The sequence below is a fragment of the Dermacentor andersoni genome, chromosome 11 (genome assembly GCF_023375885.2).
Source record: "Dermacentor andersoni chromosome 11, qqDerAnde1_hic_scaffold, whole genome shotgun sequence".
In the NCBI taxonomy this organism is placed as follows: domain Eukaryota; kingdom Metazoa; phylum Arthropoda; class Arachnida; order Ixodida; family Ixodidae; genus Dermacentor; species Dermacentor andersoni.
Genome location: NC_092824.1, coordinates 90,569,877 through 90,589,686, shown reverse-complemented (window position 1 = coordinate 90,589,686; position 19,810 = coordinate 90,569,877). Strand labels below are relative to the sequence as shown.

At 46.1% G+C, this 19,810-nt stretch overlaps 2 protein-coding genes and 1 long non-coding RNA gene across 4 annotated transcripts in view; 1 reads left to right on the top strand and 2 right to left on the bottom strand.

Annotated features, from left to right (window-relative positions):
• Positions 1-6,772: 6,772 nt before the first annotated feature.
• LOC129386858 (uncharacterized) overlaps positions 6,773-19,810 on the bottom strand; it is a 101,639-nt gene continuing 88,601 nt past the window's right edge. For both annotated transcript variants that reach the window (XR_011891123.1, XR_008614132.1), the window contains 2 exons: positions 10,705-10,814; positions 6,773-7,417 (listed from right to left, as the gene is read on the bottom strand). This is a non-coding gene — a long non-coding RNA (uncharacterized lncRNA). The remainder of the gene's footprint in view (positions 7,418-10,704; positions 10,815-19,810) is intronic.
• LOC126539029 (uncharacterized) lies at positions 13,625-15,813 on the top strand. The gene is made up of 3 exons (XM_050185723.3): positions 13,625-14,245; positions 14,971-15,133; positions 15,493-15,813. Exons 1-3 carry the CDS (start codon positions 14,001-14,003, stop codon positions 15,796-15,798), a joined length of 714 nt encoding a protein of 237 aa, XP_050041680.1. The 5' UTR covers positions 13,625-14,000; the 3' UTR covers positions 15,799-15,813.
• Positions 15,149-17,833, bottom strand: LOC126539025 (uncharacterized). The gene is made up of 2 exons (XM_050185720.3): positions 16,840-17,833; positions 15,149-16,421 (listed from the first exon to the last, which is right to left on the bottom strand). The coding sequence occupies exons 1-2, from the start codon at positions 17,514-17,516 to the stop codon at positions 15,842-15,844; spliced, it is 1,257 nt and encodes a 418-aa protein (XP_050041677.1). The 5' UTR covers positions 17,517-17,833; the 3' UTR covers positions 15,149-15,841.

Here is a 19,810-nt window from a genome sequence, read left to right as displayed (position 1 = left end):
ACAGGAGAATAGTGAGACAGCCAGTATTTCACTTCAATGTTGCATGCACTGGTGTAATGAACTTTAAAGAGGCTTTATATTTGTTTATATTTGCTGCCGTTTGTGGCTTGCTTTGATATACAGTGGACACCAACGTTCTTGTCAAAACCACTGGAAACCATGCAACACCGACCTGAAATGCAGACGAAATGCTGCAAAACACACAGAGTTGCTTGCAGTCAGCCTCGTATCATCCAGGGATGAGCTGACATGAGCAGCTCGCCTTTGCAAATGGCCGGGCTTCACTGCTGATTTTGGTAGCTAGTGCCGTACCCTGTAGGTCACTTCTCACTTCTTGTATGCGGATTGTACGAAGTCAAGAGTACTCGACTGGCGATCGTCCATTGGTTGTTTTGGCTACCTCTGTTGCCTCTACGTTTACAATGGATGTGCATGATGCCTGTGCAGCACAGAAAACCTGATTTTTTGGATACTGCAGACAGCCGCTGGCTGGACAATACGAAGCTTTGGCCATAGCTTCAGAGGACGTGAGCTCTTCCTCAGCTCATTACACCATGTACAAACAGTGCAAGCAGCGTATACTTTGGTTGTACTAGAAGCAGGGCTGTAAATGTATTTCAAGCTGTCCAATCTTATCGCATTTAAGTGTTATCGCATTTATAGTGTCTTCGGCTCTTCCTTTGTCACTTTGGAGCAGCAGCTTGTCACATATTTACTCGGTTATCATTCCTCGGTGTGATCGCTACCAGATAGTTTATTTTCTCCCCAATCACTTGCTGGTATAATCAGTTGTGGTAGATTAGTTCTATCGCATACAGTTAAGGCTTAAAACATGCCTGTTCCATACTTTGCGATAGCTTAATTGTAGCAAAGACGTATTATCACTATGGTAGCTCGCTTGCTTGTTCTATGTGCTGTCGGTGTAGTCACCCCCCATGCTTCAGTGCATTGATTCCATTCTTATTTTTGATACTGTTGTCTTGATACGGTGATGAGCATTCCTTAGACATTTTATAGGCTGTCCTTTTATCAGCATGCGCCTAGACGGCGATGAGGCCAGAGACAGACCGATGTGCAAACAAAGGAACCGCCGCCCTCCGTGGAAGTGGCAACCACAGCCAAGACCACTCTACCTGAACTAATTGATAAAAGGGGCCAATGTTGAGGACTACCATGGGAATTGCGTCAACCTCAGTTTCCCAGATTGCACGTACCTGAACCTGACCTCGAAAAGCTGTACTAATTGATAAAAGGGGCCAACGTTGAGGACTACCGTGGAAACTGTGTCAACCTCGGTTTCCGAGATTGCAAGTGGTTGCAACATACTCAGGGGCGATGGTGCAACATAGGAGGCAGTCTGGCAGAACGGTGTGACGTCATGGGAGGGACTTTTTGATGGATTCAACAGTTGTGATTGGCTGAAATACAGTCATCAAATTCCCTAGTCTAGTCTCCTAGGGAAGAAGAGTTTTAAAAGCGGAGACCTTTGGTGCAGCAAGACTGCTAATGTGTCCCGATGTGAGCTCCTACATGAAGTGGGCTTCCAAATCTGGAGCCAGTATAAACGATGTAAAATAAACCCCTCTTCCTTCATTCCTACTGCCAGATATACTCATCAATGTGCTTTGAGGATTCCTGGCCTAAACGCTACCCCAAGCCGCAGCAATACAGTGATACAGTGTAATTTTGAGTGTGTTGGAGTGGATGTGTGCAGATAGCATGCGAGAAATTTACTATGCCAGGAAACGATGTCATTCCCTTTGCTACTGTGCGACGAGCAATACTCACTCTTGCTGACGTTCCGGGATCGAAGTTACATTTCTGGAGCTTAGCAATACAATGCTGCTGGATGAGTGAATTTTTGTTATGCTTGAGGGCTGGCAACACAGGCCATTGTTGTGTACAGCGCATTTCCATCTGACAACGCATACGCACACTGTAAGAGTAGGGTAGGGCATGTCAAAAAGGGTAGCTGGTCCATGCCATCGTCTGCCTTAACTACGCTAAGAATGTTGGAGAGGAACAGGTTCTCATCGAGAACAAAAAGTACTGGGCATATTTACAACACTACCTACATGAGGAGTAGAGAACATTACATCTCAACAGTCTATAGATGACTGAATTGAAACACACCTGAAAAGCCAAAAAAGTCCGTTTAAATCCCCTGTGCTCTTTAGGTCCCTAGGCCAGGGAAATCTGTCACACAACCTTCCCCCAACCAGAGCGTCTACAGTCGCCTTGAGAAGGCAAGGGTGCACACGATCACTTTGGCATCTGTGTCCACTTAACACAAGCAGAGAAATACACCTAGGTGCACCTAGTTCATTGCCCCGGAGAGAGGATGCTCATAGACAGGGGGTGTGACGCTTTAGTAAAACTCTTGCTTGGGCTAGTTCATTCATGCTTGAATTAGCAAAGGCAAGGCGCAGAAGACCAGGCCTCAAGAGCAACACACACGACAGGACCGGCGACAGGACTTTACCTAACTGGTGCTGGCGCATCTTGGCTCCTGGGATGGCCCGGCAATCAGCTAGTGCGCCTGTCGATTGGCTTTGATGACTAGCAGGGGCTGTAAGGAAGCGACGTAGAACACTCTTGGACTTTCTTGGTCCCAGCGTCAGTGTTGACAGCAGAGTGGTATCTATCAACCCTGTAATCGTCAAACTTGTCTCGTTTTTGTGTTGCCGCTGGTCTATACGATATTGGTCACATTGTAAGCTTCACACAGCTGATTTGTTGCAGTAAATCAGGCGAGACTCGAAGTTCACTGGCCCCACTGGCCGACAATGCCCGCATTTTCCGGACATGCGTGCATATGTGAGAGAAAAATGTGGTGACTGCCCCTATAGGTACTATACAGACATACGCGCCCCCTCCCATTTGTTTCTAGCCGAGCTGCACAACGTGACTGCGGATAAATACTCTAGAACAGGTTCTCCCCCTGTTCTTTCGTGGCGTAGTGGTCACAGCACCGCACTCGTGAGCGACAGGTCAGATGTTTGTTCGAGTTCGTATTGCCACATCTTTTTTCCTTGTTTTTCTTTTTGAAAAAGAAAATTCTGCATTACTATAGCAGTTCCCCATTTGACTTCTCCAGTTCTTTTCCTATGCTTCACCACTGAGGCTTACATGGAGGGTTTGTGCCATGGGAAGCAAAGTGCGGCAGGGGGTGGCTTAGGTAGGTGCGACTTTAGGAGCAGCAGACCAACATACAATGACAGGTTTTTACTGCGAATTTAGTTCTGTATACTTCCCCATTTGCGGACTTTGTATTGACCGCTTTGATCACGTTTGAACGAAACTTAAGTGCCAGTTCTTGCGTAGTGTGCATTGCTATTGCCTAGGGACGAAGCGAGCAAAGTGTGTACGTACTCTTTTTTAGTACACGTAGGCGCAGTCCCCAGACAGCTCTCTCACAACTCGCACACGTGCACAAGCTACAGGCAGAGGCGGCGCAACTGTCACAATTTCTCTTTTTATACACCAACGCTAGAAGTATTATCGCTAATGGTATTGCACTCTCATCGCTCATCGATTCATTCCAGGCTTCTTTAGTGTTACTTACCGAGACCTGGCTTAACAACACCATACACGATAACATCTTTATGAGTGAATCCCCTTTCAAGTTTTTTCGATGTGATAGGCAACAGCGTAGAGGGGGCGGTGTGCTCATCGCGATAAAGGAAGAATTCATCGCCGCACCCATCATTATCGATTCTTTTCTGGAATGTATTTGGATTTCCTTGAAGGGTGCTGCATTTGGTGTGATAATTGGCGTTTTTTACCGTCCACCCGACATGTCTGGCGCGTTTTCCGAAGAGTATCATCGAGTGCTGAGCGAGGTGTGCGCGCATTTTCCGAGGTAGGCAATTATCATATTTGGCGATTTCAATTTTCCAAATATAGATTGGTGGACGCTCTCCGTATCGGCCACGGATGCGGCTGCACATATATTTCTCAGCACTTGTCTTGACTTTTCATTAACCCATCTTATTAGTCAACCAACACGATCCACTGAAACTTCTGCCAATATACTATACTTGGTTTTAACTAATAATCCTGATATATTATCCGACATAACTCATGAAGCAGGCATCGCTGACCATGATGTCATAACTGGATGCATTAACTTTTGCTTGAGCAAAAGAATAATTACCAAAAAGAAAATAAGGTGTTACGGTAAAGCCAATTTCGACGCAATTAACAATGAATTACCAACATTTTCAGGTCAATTTCTGCATGATTTTCATTCACGTTCCATTGAACAGAACTGGGTCCTCTTTAGGCCATCCTCAGTTCACTCATTGACACCTACATTCCTGTGTTATCCATTTCCTGCAAAAGCAGTTCTCCATGGTTTACAAACAAGCTTCGGCGGCTTAATAACAAAAAGAAAATACTTTACAGGCAGGCTAAGCTGACTGGTCTAGCGAGTGCCCATGATAAACACAAAGCGTGTGAAAAGGCTTATAAGGCATTGCTAAAATCCACTCGCAATAACTTTTTTTCTCATGATTTACCATACATGCTAAAAAATAATACTCGTCACTTTTGGTGTGTAGTGAACCCTGCAATTCCCACTGACATCATTCTTACCGATTCTTTTGGTGTTCCCATCCCCGATTCAGATTGCGCTCAACTTCTGAATGATACATTTGTAACAATTTTTCACTCATGAAGACGTTAACTCATTGCCAACTTCAAAGACATTAGTGGGAATCTCAATGCATGAGGTAGACATCAGTGAGGCTGGTGTTTTATCTCTACTAACCAATCTTAAAATGTCATCTAGTGCCGACCATCTAGGTTCCAACAATAAAATTTTAAATAATACATCACAGATTATTTGTCCTATGTTAACAGCTCTATTTTCCCAGTCACTATTAACTGGTGGTATTCCTAATGACGGGCGCATTGCTAAAATAATACCCATTTTCAAATCAGGTGATCGTGCTTCTCCCCTTAATTATCGTCCCATCTGAATTACTCGAACATATCATACACAGTCAAGTCATCAACTTCATTGAAGACCATAACATTATTTTTAAGCATCAGCACGGTTTTCGCAAGGGCTACTCATGCGACACACAACTTGCCGGATTTATTAACGACACACACGCACTAATAGACGCCGGGTTCCAAGTTGACGCAACATTTTTAGATTTTTCTAAGGCATTTGACCGTGTTCCACACCATAGGTTGTTACTTAAACTTTCACAGCTTAACATTCACCCTACTATAATTGCATGGATCACCGATTTTCTCTCATCTAGAATTCAGTTTACATCAGTTAGCAATTCCAACTCGTGTTATGCTGATGTTACGTCTGGAGTTCCACAAGGCAGCGTACTTGGTCCTTTACTCTTTCTAATTTATATTAATGATTTACCCAGTTGCGTGTCATCTAAAATCAGACTATTTGCAGACGATTGTGTAGTTTACCGATGTGTAACAAGTAACACCGATAGCCACCTACTACAAACTGACCTGGATGCAATAAGTGCATGGTGTTCTAATTGGTTAATGGCATTAAATATTTCCAAAACTAAACTCATGTCTTTCACCAATAGGCCACGAATTCTAACCACCTACTCCCTTGATAACAACCCTGTGGAACTCGCAACTACTTACAAGTACCTTGGCATCAATCTTCAGTCAAACTTATCATGGAATAATCATATTAATCTTACCCTTGCCTCGTCAAATCATACTCTCGGACTTATTAAACATAACTTAAAGGAAGCCCCAATGCATGTTAAAAAACTAGCATACACAACATTAATCCGTCCTAAACTTGAATACGCGTCTGCCATCTGGGATCCCGAACAAACTTATATCATCAGTAACATCGAAGCCTTGCAGAACCGTGCTGCGCGATTTATATTATCAGATTATTCACGTTACACCAGCGTCACCTCATTAAAGAATAAAGCTGACATGGACAACTTAGCACTTCGCCGCAAAATTTCTCGCCTAACACTTTTCCATAAGCTTTATCACCATCCATCACTTCACGATGATTTCTTTCAGTCACCAACAGTTATTTTTCCACGCCGTGACCATCCATACAAAGTCAAACGCATTAACTGCCAGTCATCCCATTATGCATATTCGTTCTTACCATGCACAATAACTAAATGGAACGCCTTACCATCAGTCATTGCCACGGAACCAGACTTGACTAAGTTTCAACATTTAATTCGCTCACGACTTGTCGACTAATCGTATTATTATTCTTTTTTTGGGACTTTTACAGTGTTTTCGATGTTTGTTGGTGTTTTTCACTGCAGTTGCCTTATGTTCTCCTAATATGTACTAACGTTTTCTCTGTAATAATTGTGACCTAATTATCTTGTATATTACGTATGTTTCACTGTATTATTACTTTTGTTACACTCTCTTGTTTTTAGTATGTACTAACTATGACCAGTGCTCGTGATTGCACCTCCCCCCCCCATGTAATACCCTCGTAATGAGGGCCTTTGGGGGTATTTTGAATAAATAAATAAATAAGTTTGTGCCGTTTAGTTGGCCACACAAATAATTTCAGTCCATAATATGCCATTCACTATACTTTTGCGGCACTCACTTTACCTCTATTGTTCATCGCCTAGCGGCATTTCCAACAGCTGACTGCACAGTAGCAGGGTAGAAGAGGTAATGGTTACTCACATTTGCATGCTTCTGCATCCTTTTGCCTGATGCAACGTGCAGTGCACCATCGGCTGCACCATCTTGTGTTTCAAGATGCAAAATACTAGAAAGAAAAATTCACTCGCCATCTGTTGAAAAACTACCACTACAACTGATAAGGGGTAAGCAATGTTTTATTGCATTAGAGCAATGGTAGTAATGGCAATTTTGACAGCATGCCGCTGCTGGTCGTATCTCCGTTTCTTTTTGCCTTTGCCGCTCCTCGGGAGTTTTAACTAGTATGCATTGGCTACCCATAGCGCTGCTGCCACGACAATGAAATCAGTTGCTAGGCTGGTTCTTTGATATACGAAAGGCTAGTGACGTCACTCCCCACATTGCAAGCTGCCGTCACCGCAGCACCTTGCACATACGTAATCTTTACTGGGAAACATATGCATTAAGTGCTATGCACGTGCTTTGCATTACTATCAGAAGTGCCTTATCATCAAGTGGTTTGGATGCTTGTTTTGGGCTTGTTCTTTATTGAAACAAAGAAAGTCTGTAGTTTTCACTTCACTCTGCTGAGTGCTTGAAGCCTTCTTCATCTCCAATGCGGGTCAGCCCAGTATTACACTACCTACAGGATTGGCCCCCATTCTTGCCCATAGACAACGCCAGGCAAACAAAAACATCTATTCATATAGAATATGGGTGAAAATTAATCAGTGCTGGAGCTGAATGATGGTCAGAACCTGCTCACAAAACACAAAAAGACCTTGCCCTGTAAGAAAAAGGTAAGAGACACTTCAGTTCCTGAACGCGGGTTGCGCGCAAGCATATGACTGCTATTTCTTTTGCACGTTGCGTGTACAATGTTTTAATATGCACGACATGAGCATGCACAATGACCACAGTGGCATGGAAGCCTAAACGGAAAGGGCGCAAAGCGTGCGCCAGCAGCTGTTATGGTGTGGCTTTGCACTTACTAATTTTTGCGACAGCAGACTACAGCCAGGAAGCAGCAACCTTTCCTACCACAAGTAAGTTTGCATTCTTAAGTGTCCTGAAACACACATATATATGAGCATGCAAACAAGCAATGCGTAACAAAGCTCTCAATCAAATTTGACTGTCAACCCACTAGAAGTACAACTGTCTATGTCTTGTATCAGTAGTGCCTTCTTTTTGCTCTTCTGGAGTTTTATAAAGCACGTAGCGCTACAGCGCCAACCTAACACACTTAACCAATCAAGCTCAATACGGTCAAAACTCTTTTTTTTTTTTTAAAGTTTACGATGCTGTCGCTTTCTCATCAGTGCTTCGACACCACACCGCGACACAAACATCGGCCCAGCCGCTGGCCCAGCGCGCTATTATCACTTCGAGCAACAGAACAAAGGCAGAGAGCTTTGCATCACACTACCCCACTGCGCGTTACAGCAACTGCGCTTGGAGCGAAACCAAAACTGCTAAAAAACACTTGTAAACTACTTTGCCAATCAAGAGAATACAAATCCATAGCCTTTACTTCCCATCATTCGCATGATAGTTGAACGATCGCAGCGCCAGATTTCCCTCTAGTCACTTAATATGACACTATGTTTAGAATTCTCTACCCGGTAACATTCATTTACTATCACTAAAAGATTTCATAGCTGCCACTAGTAAGCACTTTGCTAATATGTAAAGGGCTTCTTTTTGATCATTCATCTTTTTGTGTTTATGGTAGTTAGTTAATTTGGGTTTAATGGTGCAAAAGCGACTAAGGCCATGCTGCACCAGTCACAAGATATGAAGAAATCAAATGTTAAAGCAGCGAAAGCTACGTTACTTTAGAGTCTGTGTAAAAAAACGGTTTCTTTTATAAAGCTGAACAAGTCAGTGAAGGGCACTAGCGGTTCATCTGAGTATTGAGGCGGGATGTAAAGGTATGTGTAAGTTATAAAGATTCTGTAATAGCTTCCGTCTCTATGTTTCAATATGTGGACATGTCATAATAATGTGCATTGCTGTGAGTGGTTCATGGCACTTCTCGCAAGTAGGCAGGTTTTCGTTTTGAAGTAGAAAATTGTGTGTCAGGTGTGTATGCCCGATTCGGAGTCTACATAGGATCACCTCATAGAAGCGTTGCTCATGACTGCACGACTTCCACTCGCTAAGCAGGGGTTTTATAGTGTGTAACTTATTTATGCAAGAGTCCCATTCTAGTTGCCACTTTGATGCCAGGGCTTTATGAATCGCTCGGATACTGTCTCTGTAAGGAAGTGTTGTTTGCGTTATGCTTTCATGCACTGCCATGAACGCGCATCTATCTGCTGCTTCATTCCCGGGTATCCCAACATGGCTAGCGACCCAGCAGAATCGTATGGTTCTCCCATATTTATTACAGGCCACAATGTTTAAGATACCGCCAAACAGGGGTTCAGATGCTGAGTTAGGGTTTAGAGCTCTGAGTGCGCTCAACGAATCGGTATATATGAAGGGATTCATGTGCTTGTTGGCGGTGATTTCTTTTACTGCCGTCCATATCGCATAAACTTCGACGGTAAGGACTGAAGAAAAATTATTTATCGGAATGCTATATTCCACATTTTTCGTTATGATCCCGACACCTACGCATTCTTGTGTTTTAGAGCCATCAGAGTAAAATTCCGCGCAGTTTTTATACTTTTCTTGAATAGCTAAGAACTCTTGTAATATGTGTTCTTGTGGAATGTCCTTTTTCTTTAGATGTGTTAGTGTCCAGTCACATAGCTGTGAAAAGTTGTACCATGGTGGCAATCTTGGTGGCCTTTGAGCAGCCTGCAGGGCCTCATGAGGAACATCATAAGTCTGACAGTATACTTCGTGTCGTAAGATTAGTGGCCGAATCATGTTCGGTTTGTTTATGTAGTGTATCCGTGATTTGCACTGTGTTAAGATGCTGTAGCATACATGTTGTGGTAATATAATGTTGTATAATGTTCCCACTCCTGCTATAGCCCTATATTGGGCTGCAGTATATGTAAATAAAATAAATAAATAAATAAATAAACATCCTATGCCTAGAGAATGAATATGCTGCTGTATGTTCACCTTGCTTCAAATTGCTTTGCGTGCTTTTTTCACCATTAAAAAAGAAACCTACAGACTTCAGTGACCTCGTTGGCAGATTCATTTATCAGCGGCGTGTTAAATGCACATGAATGATGTGCGTCTCAGTATTGATTCTCTTTCCAGTAAGCAATGCTAACGACTCGTGAAAAAATATTATTTCTAATAATTTACTACATTTATTAGGGATGGAAACACCGTCACTTGAATGCAAAGGTTATAAATATATACAGGGTGTCCAAATGAACTATCATGCACTAAGATTTTAAGAAATAGCAATGCATTACTCGAAGAAAACCTAGTGCATATTGTTTCCAATACAGTTGAATAGCTGCCAGTAATTTTTTCGTTGCTGAGATTTAGTGAGGTAATTCTAACTAATTATCTAACTCCAGACTTACTATCCTAATTATCAAAGTGTCAATGAGGCATTTGGAGGCACAGCCAAGGGACATCTAACTGCGGTATTTTCAGCGATGTAATAATTACATACTCTTTTCCCACTGATAAATAAACCCTGCAAAATATGGAGAATTCCATGTGACTGTTTTCCCACCCATATCATGAATCAGCGTCCTAGAACAGGCTCCTTCTGAGTTATCCAGAACGAAATAAAGGAAATAAGGAAAAACATCATGATTGAGCTGGTGCCTTATCTGCCGCGCCCCCACCGAAGTAATAAGTCACCTTTGGCATTAGTTGGAAACAAGCTGTGACGATAGCTGTTGTCTTAGAGTAGAAAGAAGGTTAGTATGTGGTTTTGGAATTTGGAGAGAAATTGTGTTTAACTCGGTTCTCCTGAAACATGTTTCGAGCTAGGTCTAGGCATTTCGTCCGACAATGAACAATCCTACATGATACATTCTAACGTGCGCATTGGATCTGCACAATTTCTGGCAATTGTAAACATTTGAGAAAGTAACCGAGTCAGTTTGCAAAAACCCAATGGAATTAGAAATACCCACAAATACTTACCGACCAGCTTCTTATGAAGCCAAACGATGTCTTATGCTTCCTAAAATACATCCAGCGAAGCATAATACTATTTCGGCGATCCAGAGGATCTTTAGTGTCACTGTTGTCCACTGCAACAGAATATGCGAAAAATAAAATTGGTGAAAGAAAGCTGGAACATATGATGAGCTAAAAGTGGCTAGCTCTCAATTCAAGTCAACAAATGCATTGCTAAATAAATGCTTTGCACTGCGAAGCTTGATTAATTGGGTCACAAATTACGTGTTATTTGATCTCGCATTTTAGTCCAAGAAGCTTTTCAAGTGAGCATCTGCCCATCTGCTGTGCAATACTTGAGGCTATAATGAAAAATCACGCTTATTGTAATATAAGTGTTTAAACACCCTTAATTTCGACAAATGTGTTGACATGTATTAAGTATCATATGCAAAAAGCAATGCTAATGCAAATAATTTAGGAATCTTATTCTGCTGTTCTGAAATAAGTTCAGAGGGGTGTGCTGTCCTTTGTCAAGTATATGCATTTAGTGTACAAGTCACACACAGTATACATGTCACTTGTGTGATTGTGAGCCATTAAGTCGGTAATTCTCAAACTGAAGAGGAATTGTGAAGCTTGAGTTTCATAAATTTGACTGCTGCCATAGCCACAACAAAATATCTATGTGCATTTGCCGGTGCAGCAGCTACCAGTAACCATGACGAAATTTGTGCACATAAAAATTAACATGCACCTTCAAGATAAGGGACCTTTGCCCCTGCAAGCAGCTTGCGTCAGCCGGAGTAGCAGTCATTGGTAAGCTTCAAATTGGCACACGTTTAGCAAAGCAAAAGTTCAAGCTTAGGACTTGTGGGAATTAAAGCAGCATTTTGGTTTTAAACCACTACAAATACACAGCACCAACACTTAAACAGCTCTTAATTTCTGCACACACTCAGAGATGATGTTGCAAAAATAACATCATGTCATTTTAACATCATGTCTACCAGGTCTAGGCATTTCGTCTTGAAACTAAGCTCGAACAGCTCACCTCAACAAGATCATAAACGCGAACACGTACTGCAATACAGGCGCGTACGTTCAACTGCTTTCTGTCTAGCTCCCCAACTTCCCTTTTATATGACACATGGTAGAGGTACAGGATAGTGTTTACAAACTGCCATTATACATGGAACATTTTTTTCTGCAGTGCCGTGATAACTAGATAAGTAGAGCAAATGTCTATAATAACCCACTTATTCGCATGCATGCAGTATTTTAAATGGTCACTGCGCATTCATTAACCTTGTCGTGTGTCACCGATCTCGGGGGGCATGTGGATGCCACGAGAGATGGGGTTGGGACACGCAAAGCAGCACAGCAAACAGATTTTAATTACCCCAAATTCAAAATAAAACTCATGTAAACTACAACACCGTGAAGAGATACCAGCACTTATGCCACCTACTTAACAGTGAATGAACATGTCCTTACTGCCGGCCACTTAAGTAAGTCCTTGGCGCTTTCTATTCGAAAGTCAGGCAACCTTAGCCTATGGCTGCACACTAATCATATGGTGTTCTAGAAGGGGGTAATCGGCTCAGCAGCAGGGGTGCCCGATGAATTGCAGCGAGGCGGTGAGTGCGGATGAGACGCTGATTTTGGTGGTGGCACTGTGGTCGTGTGAGCTGGCTCCTTCCACTGCTTCGCCATAGAATAAAGGGCTTCGCGCACTTGTTCATGCGGGCTTGATTCGCGACGTTGACTCTTTTTTGGTGTTTCAACCGACCATTCGAGTCTGTTTCGCGCACAGTCAGCCGAACACGTGAGAAGTAGGAATGTCCAAACGTGAACGGCAACGACACTGCTTCGCTCCTGGCTGTGAAACAGGATATAAGTGGAAAAAAGGAAAGCAGCCGTCGTTGTTCACCGAGCCGAAAGACGAAGAAAGACGGCGAATTTGGGAACGCAACTTACACCAACAAGATGAAAAACTGTGAACTTCATTTCGACCCATCGTGTATTGTGCGAGACTATGTGCACATAATAAACGTTGAAGAGGTGCGTACTCCACGAGGAAAGCCGGAGTTCCTGCCCGATGCCGTGCTGACGCTGCTGCCAAATGCCTAGGAAGTGAAGCAGCGCCGACGTGTTATGTTGTTAGTACAAAAGGTCCAAAGTGTGCGGTGATGAGCAATCCGACTGAGGTGAAACGGAAACATGCCGATGAAGCTACCGCGACGACGTCTCAATGTGAGCCCGGTGTGCCTGAGTATTTACTGGCTTTGAGTGTTCCCTCCATCTACTGGAGTTACCACCGTGTTCCCGATTACACTGGCGTTCTGTACTGCAAATTGATGATGCACGCCAACCAAGAAGTAACATTAGAAAGGGTGGTGATCTTCTCGCCAGATGCGGAGACGAGGACGCTCAGCGTCGCATATACAGCGTACCTTTGTGGCCGAATGGTCGACCAAGGACACGTCACATGCGGTGCGGAAGCAGAGAAAATTCTACGAAATATTGACACATATCGTATCTGCAAAGGTGCATTGCCGACTAGCAGCATGTCACGGGCGGACTTAACTAAGGGACGCCGACATGGAATATCAAGTCGCAGACACCTCCATCAGCCCTGCCGAGCTTGAAGCTGACTCACGCTGGGTCCGTGCCGTGAAAGCACGCCGTGCAGCCGCGGCCCACCAGCCCGTCGTCTCGCCACCGCCTGCCTCGCCACCATCCAAGACTGCCTGCACTACCACTCTCCGTCGTCACGCTCCCCTACCTCGCCTCCCAGCGGAGGACTTCAAGATCGTCTACAGACCGGGAGGAGGGCTTGACCTCCGCACAACCACTAACGGAGCCCTGCTCCAAACCCTTTGCACTCGTGCGACCATCGACTACGCCAGCGCACGCACCGCCGACCGTGTACGGATAATACCCCTGTCACACGAGCACTTTAAAGGCATTTGAAGAAAAAGACATCTCACACAAAGGAGTTGCATCCGCAGACACACGCCAAAGTTTAATCTCTTTTTCAGAAGCGGTCTTTTCCGAAACCGGAGATCACCGATCTCTTTTACGGCTGGAAAGGCGTAGCCTCCAACGCAGTGGGCACCAGTAATTATCATGCAATAAAGAAACGAAGCAAAAGTGCATTTTTATTTCAAGTGTACACATCACAAAAAAGGGTTTTGTCTTTCGTTGAACCTTAAGTAGGCGCAGTTTTGCACTTTTTGCACGGCACTCTCGTAAGCAGTTCGAAAATATCACGTGACGCTAACAGACGATGCAAATTCGCGCCATTTTCTGCGACCATGGCTACGGCGAGCGGTACCGACGAACAGCCTCCGGCACGCCAAAGAAAACCGCGGGTACAGTGGTCGGAGAGAGACACCTGGGCGTTAATCAAGTTATGGGAAGACAACCTGCCCTCGCTGCGTGCGCAGAAGCACAACGGAGGCGTTTACGATGGCATTGCACAAGCATTGACGAGCATGGGTGTACCTCGCACAAAGGCGCAAGTGCACAGCAAGATAGAGAACCTGGGACAGACCTACAGGTAAGACAAAGCACAGCAGTAAGCTGTGAGCGCTAAATTTACCTTGAAGCGGCTTCAGGCTGTGGTCGCAAGCTGCAAGCTCTCGTTTGTGGTGTCGCGACCTCAGCATCGAACGTTGTTTCCGTAGTAGGCAGCGACGGAACCCTAATCTAGCGGACGGAGCCGTAGTAACGAAGGTTTTAAGGCAGAGACCCTTCATTTCAGCTAGCGTCGAATTTTGCAGGGCTGAACTGCGCCCTGCACACACGAAAGTCGACGACGCGCTAAAGGCTGTTTCTGCAATTCCTTTACAGTGCGAGTCGGTCTGAGTAAACGCAAATTCGCCTTCACATGCGGCGAAGAATGACAACCCGCGCAGGTCGTCAATAGCATGATTTCGTTCGTCACAAGATAACGGGAACCTTAACTTATGGACAGGCGCATTTCACATTATATTGTACGCCTTCTCACGGCAACATATAATACGAAGCAGGAAGTCGTCTGCATGTTTTCATTTCTGCAGATGTGACTACGGTTTGCATTTTTCTCGGACCATGCGCAAGCGTTGTTCTCAGACAAGAAAACATGAGAAACTTTAAATTTTTTCGAGTAAAAAGGGTTACCTTCGCTTCTCAGGCTTTCTGTACCATCAAGTCGCGTTTGTATCTATCGGCAAACGTTTTGCTCTGTGTATATCTTTACATTTTGAGTATATAAAATTTTAGTTCTTTCGTTTTCTTATCCAGGAGCTGCCTGAAACACATGACAACAGGGTCATCACCGCCGAGCTGGCCATTCTTCTCCGAAGTCCATAGGTTTCTAGGATCCCTGCCTGTTCACGATACATCTTTAATGGAAGAGGCTGGGTGCAGCGAGAGCACAACAAGCAGCACTGCCTCCGTCGAAGAAGTAAGAAATGCATAGTGGAGACTATATATGCTTTATTACAGTCAACTAAATTTCAAGACATAATGTAGCATCAGCTGTGCTGCCAAGCCCATAATCTGCACAACCCTGCAGTGTAGCGGACTGCTCTTGTTAATACTGTGGTTCATTTCTGCTTGTGCTCACGCGCTGTTCATTTTGCAAGCTTGGCAGTGCGCTGTTTGGAGAATAAAAAAAATGCAGACTCTAAAATAAAAAAACGTGAATACATACACGCAAGGAGAGGCAGCTCTCTTGCAAGTAAAAACCCTGAACTAATTGTTTACCGCTTCACACATCAACTAATGTGGTCAATGTATTTCGGATCCCTTCTTCAAACGCAGCTGATCTTCGACATGCTTGATTCCGGCTCTGCTTCTTGTGAAGACGTCGCCGAAGATTGTTCACCTTCCGAGTCGCCAGTACAACAGGTTGAATCCAGGAACCTCGCAAGTGGCAGTTCCGAATGTGCCCGCAGGAAGAGAAGGCAACCGGCTGGCGACTTTCAAGAAAGGATGCTTGAGGAGCAGCGACGGCAGAGAGAGCAGTTTGCTGATGCGCACAAAATGGAAATGGATCTCCGTAAAGAGGGGCTCAAGTTGCAAGAGAAACTTGTAGATGCAATGTTGAAGTTTTTTAGTAAAAACTGACATGGTGTTCCACAATTGTTGCTGATTCTTGGGACTCTTGCGTTCAGTTCCTTCGCTTGTAATATTCCACAAGTGCTGTCCTGATGGCGGATGCATTTCCAATTTCAGCTTCTGTTCTGCGTGATGGCTGTGGAAATGTAGCATTGGACTGCTGCACCTCACTTAACCACTGTGGGTGGACACTGTCGTTGAAGTGCTCGCAAATGTTATTGAGCACGCAGCATGCTCGTATAGCCAAACGGGCATTGCCAACAGAACACTCCATTCTTTTCGCAATGAAACGGAACCGGGCCTTTAGCCTTCCGAATGCGTTTTCAACTATCCTCCTTGCTCCAGATAAATGACAGTTGAAATTCCTTTCAGCTTCACTGATGACAGTTCGGTGTCCAAATGGCTTCATGAGGTTTGGGGTTAGTGGAAATGCTTGATCGCATAATATTATCGGTGGGACTGCTGTGGTACCCACTGCGGCAACAGGTGCTTTGAAAAGGGGACTGTTGACAATCTTCGACAGCCGTGAAACACCAAACACATGTGCGTCGTGGCAGCGTCCTGGGGCACCGACATTGCAGTATCTGAATCGATACTTGTGGTCGACCAATGCTAGTAGGATAATACTGTGCCTGCAAGAAAAAACAAAGTGCAAAGTGAATAAAGGTTAGTGCAGCATGGCACTGCTGAGTTCACTGCCTTTAGTTACTGTGATGCGATTTTACAGCTTGCTTTTATTAATAGCTGTGAGTGCAGCTCGGATTACATTATTTCACATAATGCCACAACCGGTCGCTGTTAGCGTACTCTACATCGTATAGGAGTTGCAGTCCTGCGGAGAACTCTTTTCGTCGTCGCATTAAAATTGTCGCTGCTAAACACTGCAAGACTGCGAACCAAATTACGCGTTTTCTTAAGAGCTGCTGGTAAAATTGAATAACATTTTACTTAGCAATAAAATATGGGTCAGTCAGTTACTTTTTTTTACTACTATAAAAATGGGCCCAAACAGAACACTTACATGAAATAAGTTAAATCGTGGCCACTTACCAACCCTTGTAGTTGTAGTAGTCGGTGGCGTACTTCTTTGGAGGCGAAATAGGGAAATGGCAGCCATCAAGGGCACCGACAGCTTGAGGGAAATCGCACACGGCTTCGAACTCTTGGATGTGCCTAGGCATTTCCTCTTCAGTAATCATTCTGATCCAGTCACTTTCGAGCACAGAGACAACAGCTGCGCAAAACTCTCTGTAAATGACGTTGACGGATGAGCGCCCAACGCCGAAGAGGTTTGCCACAGTTCTATCTTCGGCAGAAGAGCACAATTTGTAGAGGCCAATGGCGACACGCTTTTCCGCAGTGATCGGGTCACGCATGTTGGTAACTTGTTTTTCGAGCACATGGCGCAGACTTTCCACGAGAAACCGGAACGTTGAGGGGTTCACTCGAAACGACTGCTTGAAGTTGTGGCCACCGAGGTGAGGCACAGTCTCCTCGAACCACTTTTCGTGGCGGATGAAAGCCCACGTCGATCGGTTGCAGACTCTCGTGGGAAGCGCCAAGGCATAAAATGTACACCCGTTGAGTAGCAACTGCCGCTTAATACGGTCTTTGACTGCCTTTGCGGCGTCTGCTTCGCTCTCTGCAGCAAGAATCCTTGCCAAAATGCATGCTATTTCGACTTTTTCCTTCGTGTCCGTGCAGTCCCCCATATTCTCGACCTCCATGTTGACTCCGATGTAAACAGTGGCCCAAGGTTGCTAGACGAACATGTAAAATTTGCTACTTCTGCGAAGACTCTTGAAGCTACCTTATTAAATCTTCTTTAATTTAACCTTTTCGAATAAACTGTATCTAAATTCACTAAAACAAGCATATTATAGTACGTTTCTAATTTCTATATTGAAATACGTTGGTTTATTCTAACTGGTTTTGTTTCAGAATCTAGCGCCATGCTTTCCATAGCGTGTTCGGAAGGAAACGATAAAAGGAGATCGCCCGCGCCGTGTGTCTGCAGCGCAACTCCTTTTAATTAGAGGTCTTTCAACTCGGTAAAGGACCGCTTAGGTAAAAGAGTTTTTGCGTGCTTGTGTGACAGAGGTATAAATCCGTACAACAACTCCCTTACTGTCAGCACCCCATCTGAGCCGCGCGCTCGCCTCTACCTCCGAGTCTCGGAACTCCGCCTGGGTGCCATATCTTACCCCCTGCGTGCCTACATGGCCGCACCCGACAACGCCCTCCGCGGTATCATACACAACGCAGTGGACTCCCAAATCCAGGACGAGATCGTCCAAGACCTCCAGTCAATGAACGTGAACACCCCCTACGCCATCGCTGACGCACGCCAGATGGAGCGCTCCCAATCCATCCTCATCACCTTCGTCGGCACTTCTACTCTTCCCTCCACCATCGTCTTCAACTGCGGGGTCTACCGCTGCCACCCGTTCCGCCCGAGAGCCGAGGCCTGCACGAACTGCTGGGCTCCTGGCCACCGAGCGGATGTCTGCACAAAGCCCAAGTCCGCCCTCTGTCACCGCTGCGGCCAGGCCCACAAGCCAGTCGAGCCCCCGGCCTGCGTCCCCTGCTGCATCCTGTGCAAGGGAGCCCACGTCACGGGCTCGCGCTCGTGCGGGCTCCGGTTCAAGCAGAACGGCCCGTCATCACCCCCGGCCACCTCCAAGCACCAGCCTCCTCCACCAGCGCCACCCACCGTGCCCATCCTCAAGACCCCCCGGCCTTCCCGTCCCCGCCACCACTCTGTCTCCCGTGGTGCCCAGTCTGCCAGCCGCCACCGCTCCGTCTCCTTCCCGCCTCTGCCTAGGTCCGAGGCGTCCACCGCCCCCGCCACCACCACCACATCACCGGTAAGCTGGAAACCGCAGCCTCCCACGTCGGACCCCCAAACCGCGGCCGTCGAGGCCACTATCGCTGCCCAGCAGCTCCAAATTCAGGAGCTGTCGCGCCAGCTGCAGGCCGCGCTAGTGCGTCTGTCCTCCCCCGCTCCTCCTCCTACTTCCCCAGCTCCCGCACCTCCACAGCCGCCGTCGCTAGCTGTGGAGCCGATGAATACGGCCTCGGCTGCATCATCGCGCGCCTCCTCTCCAAACCGCAGTCCCCCGCTCAAACGCCGATCACCTTCCTCCGACCCCGTCGCGCCCGAGCGTGACGTGATTCGCCAAACAACCTCCTTCTTGGAGGCGTTTGAGAAGCGTGTCATGGCCCGCTTTGCACGACTTGAGGAGCGCGTCGCCAGTATCGACACCCGTGTGGCGGCCATCGAATCCCACCTTACCGCCCTAGACACCAGGGTCGCGGCCTTAGAGACCCGCCAAAGCGCCACTGAGGCCACCGTCGCACACCTGTCGCTCCCTGCCCCACTCACCCCAGCACCTACCCCCACTCTGTCGGGGGACTCCGCCATCCATCATGGCCAGACACCCCACGCGCCTTAATTTCTGGCAGTGGAACTGTCGGGGGTTCCGCAGCAAGCGGAACACCCTGCAGCTCCACCTCCAGAACATCCCTCCCGACACTCTCCCCTCCGTCCTAGCACTCCAGGAACCCCTAACTCCCGTGAAACTGCGCGACTACACCTCCTTCCATCCTTCTTCTGAAGCCCACCCAAGCGTTGCCACACTGGTGCAGCGAAACCTTGCTGCCGTGCAGCACCAGTTGGACGTTTCGGACTGTGCCCATCTCCTCCTTGAAATCCTTCCTCGCCGTCGCACTGAGACAAGCCTCTTTGTTCTCAATGTGTACAGTCCTCCCAAAGCCCCTTCAGCTCCTCTCCTCCTCGTCCTCCGCCGAGCGCTCTCCTGCGCTGGCCGCAATGCCCTGGTCGTTCTTGGCGACTTCAATGCCCCACATACCAGCTGGGGCTACCTCCAGAACACTCGCAAAGGCCACTCACTCTGGACTTTCATCCACAACGAGTGCCTTTCGGTCCTTAATGACTTCGCTTGCCCCACCAGGATCGGATCTAGTGTTCAACGAGACACCAATCCGGACCTTACCCTCG

What these genes read in the sequence shown, in the direction of transcription:
- LOC126539029 (XM_050185723.3), top strand. Translation starts at nt 14,001, where the DNA reads ATGGCTACGGCGAGCGGTACCGACGAACAGCCTCCGGCACGCCAAAGA. An exon ending in AACCTGGGACAGACCTACAG is followed by an intron (nt 14,246 to 14,970) that starts GTAAGACAAAGC and finishes TTTCTTATCCAG; the next exon opens with GAGCTGCCTGAAACACATGA. An exon ending in GCACTGCCTCCGTCGAAGAA is followed by an intron (nt 15,134 to 15,492) that starts GTAAGAAATGCA and finishes CTTCAAACGCAG; the next exon opens with CTGATCTTCGACATGCTTGA.
- LOC126539025 (XM_050185720.3), bottom strand. Translation starts at nt 17,516, where the DNA reads ATGGAGGTCGAGAATATGGGGGACTGCACGGACACGAAGGAAAAAGTC. An exon ending in TACTACAACTACAAGGGTTG is followed by an intron (nt 16,422 to 16,839) that starts GTAAGTGGCCAC and finishes TTTTTCTTGCAG; the next exon opens with GCACAGTATTATCCTACTAG.